The sequence below is a fragment of the Mercenaria mercenaria genome, chromosome 16 (genome assembly GCF_021730395.1).
Source record: "Mercenaria mercenaria strain notata chromosome 16, MADL_Memer_1, whole genome shotgun sequence".
Lineage (NCBI taxonomy): Eukaryota > Metazoa > Mollusca > Bivalvia > Venerida > Veneridae > Mercenaria > Mercenaria mercenaria.
This window is the reverse complement of record NC_069376.1, coordinates 39,598,921-39,605,338: the sequence shown is the minus strand read 5'-3', so window position 1 is coordinate 39,605,338 and position 6,418 is coordinate 39,598,921. Positions and strand designations below refer to the sequence as shown.

Genomic DNA, 6,418 nt, shown 5'->3' with positions numbered 1-6,418 from the left:
TTTTGATCCTCAGTTTTAGGACAAATGATACCAAGTGTCTAATGATATATGTACAAGAAATATGCTTTGTAGACTAAATTGCTCACCTGACGTTTAATTTTAGAATTACAGAATCATTCCAACGGTATAAACTCCGTAAAGGCAACCAACGCAAAAAAAATGGGACAAGCCAATCCACAAACTCGGAATAGCAGCATTCGCTGAGTTATCTTCCCAAATGATTTGACAGGTGTCGCTACTGGCGAATAGGTCCTATCATGCGGTGTACTCTCGGCTTTTATCATAGTGTTAAACTCTTTCTTAACCTTTCATGCGTTTGAGAGCTGAATAAAAAAGTAATTAAAGTATTTAAAAAGAAATAATTCTAATCATGTAATTTATCAATATCATCTATTTGGATAGCTGTTTCTTCTGTTTTAACATAAAATTTAAAGCCTTGTAAAAATTACATCATTTCAAAATGCTGGCTAGTAATATATAAAAGAATTATTGTTGTAGCATTAATTTAAGTGAGTCACATTTCCGTTTAATTTACGTATAAGCAAAGAGGGGCTAGCTAACGTAGCTAGTTGAAAATATTGCTAAATTTTATCCCTGAATGGAAGTTTTGATTCAAATAGACAATGGTTACACTGGATACATTAAGTTTGCATAAAATTTCCTATCCACTGGCTGCATACTGACTGTTAATATCATAAAAATGTGCATGCCATGTGTCATGTTAACTCTATGGGGTTCAAGAATATGTCCTTGAAGCAGACTTAACACTTCCTGCTCCCACTTAGGTGTTAGATATCGGTCAGTCTGGTGTTAATGTAATGTGTATATTAATAAGTTTTCTTAATACTTTTAACAATTTGAAATAATGTCTGATAGGTCTCACATTTGTTTTTATTTTTAAAGCTTTACAAATTTGTGGTCTGTGTATTAAAAATCCTACGAGTGTTTTTATCAAATATAAAAATTTATATTTTCACTTTATGTGGGCAAGTTGCTGTGAATTTGAATTGACTGAAAATTTAAGAGGCAGCACCATAAAATTAAATTAACACGTGGTATGTCAACTTGTCAATAGAGATCATTTATGCCTCTTGGATATTTTCATGAAATATATTAGAAAACAGCTATAATAATAAACTGGGCTGATGGAAAATTGAAGAGACATTTTATCACAAGGGCATATATTCTAACATTTTACAGTACTTATTATTATAATTGCATTCAGCTATGTATGCAAATCTTTCCGATGAAGTTGTAACTTTAGGAATATACACTGTCTATATTGATCCTAATTTTAAGAATATAGTCTGAATACTTGCACAATGATAAAATGATTTTCCAAGGAGGGCATTTCAATACTGAAAAATACTTTAAAGCTGAATAAAAGCATTTATTATCACAATTAAAAAACATAACAATCATACAGTCCGAAAAAAACAAAAAAACTGACACACAGAAAATGCACTTTAGAACAGTCCTAATACAGCTTGTCTCATATTTTTCAAGGCATAGAATATTAATAAATATAAATAAAGCTCTTTCCTCAATTGCTCTAGGGATAAACAGCTGAAGTTTGATGACATTATCGGATACTTTCCAAATCTGTTAATATAGTTTGAAGTGACAGCGACTGAATTATGATGAAAATAATGTAAACAATCTTTTCTAGGACCAATTCGCATGTAGCGCCACCTATACACGCACCTGTTCAATCAGGGGAATTAACTGACCGATATCGCCCATTGTATTGTATGAAATCGTCCATTTGCAATGTTCATTATCTGTAGCATGTATTTCCTTGATTAATCATCATGGAGAAGGGATCATATATTCATATCTTACTTATATTTTCGACTAAGATAACTGTTTTTTTTTTTACTTCGTGTATTTCTATAGGCTATTCATTATTTCAAAGCAAGGGAAACGTTTCTATCGTCTTAAATCGAGTCAGTAGAGTATGAAAATATTTATATTCTTTTACGTTTGATACTTTTGGACAAATTTAGGCTTCCCGGGAACGTTGCGTGTCCGCATCACACATGATCGACTGACTTACTTAAATAAACTGTTTTTTTCATTTTTTGTTACCGAGACGAGCTACTGTATGAGATAATGCTAACTGTGTATGTCTTCTGTTTCTTATCACTAGTCTTCGAGAAAGATGTACTATGCCGTGTCATGATTTTGAAGGTTATACATGACTAAATTTTGTGATCTACCGACAGTTAACGTAAATCTGTATAATAAAAACGAATCTAGAAGTGTTGTGCTAGAACATTTTATTTTGAAACTTTAGATGCAGATAATTTAAGAATCTAGGGCCAAACATCAGAAAAGTCTGGTTTGTTTACCTGTCCAGGTGTGCGTCTGTTTACTGTTTTATGACAAAATGGAATATGTCATCTAACCTGTTTAAAATGACCACAGTACATGTTTTCTACGATTCCTGTTTTATCCTACTAAAAATTTTATAATATTTCAATTTCCCTTTTATTAAACACACTTAAAATTTCAATGGAGACACTTCCAATTTACCGTTCTTCTCTCAGAACTATGGTAAATGTTCAAAAAGAAAGAAGACGGTACAATTTTTCTGCATTGAGATGACAGTATCCGTTCTTATTGCTTCGCTTCCATTTTTCTTGAAACGTTCATTTTTCTTTTTTTTTTTATATATATATATAATTTTAGTGGTCATTCAGGACAGGATAAATAGATTCCTGTCTGTTTGAACCCGTTTCAATGTAGACGTTTTATTTAGGAAATAATGTAGATCTATAGAAAAATCGTGTTTTAACGTTATTGATGCACGAAAATAGGTTATACGTCCGCGCCAGAGTGAATTATTGTGGGGACGTATAACCGATTTGGGTGTATTGATTTTAGTAAAACACGATTTTGCTATACATTATTTAGATGGAATCTAGTAGCGCTCTTAATTGGTCGTAACAAAAATATTGACGCCATTGCACGTTTACGTGACGTCAGTTTAGCGTAAGCGTATTTTAACAGAAACGAGCATATTAGAATTGTAATTATTTTTCTGTTGTTGCATGACGAATAAAATACAATCGATGATTGCATAAATATACGATCGAATAGTTCAATATTTTTTAATGTTTTAAAATTTTTGAGTTAGACTAATTGCCTTCACTAGGTTCCCCATAGGGCCTATATAAATTTTCTTTATTAAAGTGGAAGTAACCCCATCAGTTTGTGGATATTTTCATTGCCATTTGCTCACAACATTGGACTTTTTCATCTATGACATGCATTTATCTTCAGAATATTTTGCAGTATGCAGTAAAACGACTGTTCATACTGGTAGCCAGGCCGACACATGGACGGTCAAGCATTTTTTCCTTCACATTTTGTGAAAGACATTTTATGGCATATTAACAAATGGTGAGTGGTCCAAGCATAAGGTCATGACATATAATTTGGGTCAAGTAGCGTATTACATTTCAGATCCGATCATGTGTTAGGTGGCGTGACTTAAAAGTACTGTGCATTTTTGTTATTGTCAAGATGAGCTCCTGAATGAGATAATACTAAAGTTCTATTAATGTATGCATGTATGCCTATGTATGTTTTATCAGTAGTCTTCGACAAAGATGTACAATGTCGTGCCAACTGTTTAAAATGGCAAAAAAAAAAAAATAACAAAATAACTGCGTGCTTTTGTTTGCCCATACGCCTCTTCGTCTATACAACGTTAGTTCCCTCCTCCTGTCAAAGTAATGCCAAGTTAGATAACATCATAGTGTATGCATGTTTAACAAACACCTTTTCTAAGATAATAATTATTAGTTCACACTTAGCAAAATGGGGTCAACTGAGATAAAAAAAAAAAAACACACACACACACACACACACACACACACACACACAAAACTGAAAGGTTAGACGTATGCACTTTCTGGTGTAGGCATGCATTTGATACTTTGCATTATTATTGTTAAATTAGTGCATGCTAACCACACCAGTGATTTAAACGCGCACTAATGTTTGATTCAAGTATTTTTCCGTGGTAACTCATCATTGTATTTCAAATTGAGCCTTTTCCAAGTTTCAAAAAGTTGTAGGCGAGCTTATAATAAACAGCCTATGTCGGAACCTTCGTTATTTCTTATTATTTCTATCCTAAAAAATCGTACTTTGGTTATGTGTGAAAGTTTAGACAAGTATCCTGAAAGGGTATGAGTTGTCTTACAAGAAAAGTTCCTTGTAAATGCTGCCACAATGTCAAGTATAAATGAAGCAAGAACATCAAATGGTTAGATAAAACATGAAAATGCCACCTTATCTGGGGAAAAATGAGGGTTATTTTTTCTTTCCGTCATTATCTAGTGCTGCTTGATTACGTATTAGTATTTTTATACCTGATAACAGTTTTTGTAGTAATAAGTATATGTATAACTTGTGCATATTGAATTTTAAGCCCAGGACTGGTGTTCGCGTGGCTTTGACATCCCTTTTGGGTTGCCGTGCAAACATATCAAGGTACTGAATGAGTTGGCATAAACCATCACGAACAGTGATAAACAACAACATTTTGCTAAATAAATACCATATACTAGTATTTGATTTTCTTAAACATATGTTACCCAAAAATATTGCATCTATTCAGTTAGTTATTGTTGTTTATCACTGTTCAAAGATGTCTCAAATTATAGGAATTCGGGGTTGTACATTGAGAGATAGGGGTTAGTACACATGACACATGTTGTTGTAAGTTGTAACATTGACACTGTATTTATCGGGTTTTATTCAATAGCAATACAAGGCATTACCAGTAAACCAGACAGTTTGGTAGTTTATGGTTTTAATTACCAGTAAACCAGGCAGTTTGGTAGTTTATGGTTTTAATTACCAGTAACCCAGGTTGTTTGGTAGTTTGTGGTTTTAACAAGTAGTTAGAAAAGCAGCCATCCAGCGAAAGTAGTTCTTACCAACGTAGTGTCACTGATGACATTACACGAATTGCTTCTACCGCGTCGGATATAGACGTGGTCCCCGGCGTTGACATGCACGATAATGGAGGTGCTTGCTTGATGAATATCGTTAATTTCTTCAGAATCTGTGAAAATGATTCCCTTTACTACACCGTCAACTATGATCTCTGCTTGAAGGTGCTGGTGGAAATCAGGCACCAGGGTCGCAGTAAAGACATACACCCCTGTCACAGGAACGTCAAATATCCCGTCCCGAGAATTGTAACCATTGCCGACGTTAGTTTCCTGAAAAATACCACAGTTAGAGACAGTTAGAGAAAATATATTGCTCTGCTAGGTACAAACTTATTTTGCTTGGTACAAATTTGATTGAAAGTATTATATTTCTTATGCTATATCGAAATAAAGACGACGTTAGACCTAAAGCAATTGGAGAGGTCAAATTCTACTTTTGTGCGCATTGATTTTTCTACCAAGAACTAAGTACAAATGGTAACTTTGCACATTGCAAGCCACTTAAGTTTGGTGGGGATTTGTTCATTGCTGTTTAAATACGGGTTAAGTTCGATACAGTTCTATTTACCACAACGTCATAAACAAATGTTTCATGGTTTCCATAGCAGCGCTTTCCGCCTAGGTAGGTGTAAAATGCGATGTTTGTTGACTCTTGTCCTGCAAAACAACCACTCTTTAAGCGCAATTATTTCGTAGTACATATTCTATTAAGGCAACCTTGGGGACATTACATGATTCTTTTTACTGATATAGCCGCGTCCGTAGATCTTCCGAAACACTAAATACTATCATTTTTGCAAACCAGTCCAAATATATTATACCTGTAGTAACATTCTCATTCATGTTTACATGGATTTAACAGATAAATGCTATTTTTGACACCACCAAGGTATTTGTATTCTTGTATAAAGCATTAACATGTTACAAAATAGTGAACGCGCACGGGTATGCTTTTATCCCCAGGTGTGTGTTACGTTGTAAAAATACATCCAAAGTAGCAATGGTATAACACATGTATTATGTTCTATGTTAAGAAAATCTACGTTGTTCATGAAGGCTGATGATGAGATATCATGTGACTTACGTTTGAGTTTACCAGATATGGTTTTAGACTCAATGCCTCGGTTGATTCTGTTGCGGATGTCAGTAACACTCTCGTCTACAGGAGTGTTAATTTCATCTAGAATATCTTGATCAGCAGGAGATTCCTTTCTATGACTTTCATAATATTCAAGTTTCGTTTCAAGAGCCAGCAATTTCTCTTTCAGTTCATTATTTTCATTTTTTAAGTCCTCAAACTTTACGCGGATAATTTCTTCAAGTTCATTAAACCTCTTTTCAGACACGCAGTCAGTTTCACTTCTAGTGTTGCCTAAACACGTAATTAGCAATATTCCAAAAAGAAATGTCGCCATTTTTGATCCGGATTTTAGGACAAATTATGCCAA

General features: G+C 33.9%; 1 protein-coding gene across 1 annotated transcript; it reads right to left on the bottom strand.

Moving 5' to 3' along the window:
- Positions 1–4,908: 4,908 nt before the first annotated feature.
- LOC123539964 (complement C1q-like protein 4) lies at positions 4,909–6,418 on the bottom strand. The gene is made up of 3 exons (XM_045324748.2): positions 6,055–6,418; positions 5,539–5,627; positions 4,909–5,240 (listed from the first exon to the last, which is right to left on the bottom strand). The coding sequence occupies exons 1-3, from the start codon at positions 6,383–6,385 to the stop codon at positions 4,917–4,919; spliced, it is 744 nt and encodes a 247-aa protein (XP_045180683.2). The 5' UTR covers positions 6,386–6,418; the 3' UTR covers positions 4,909–4,916.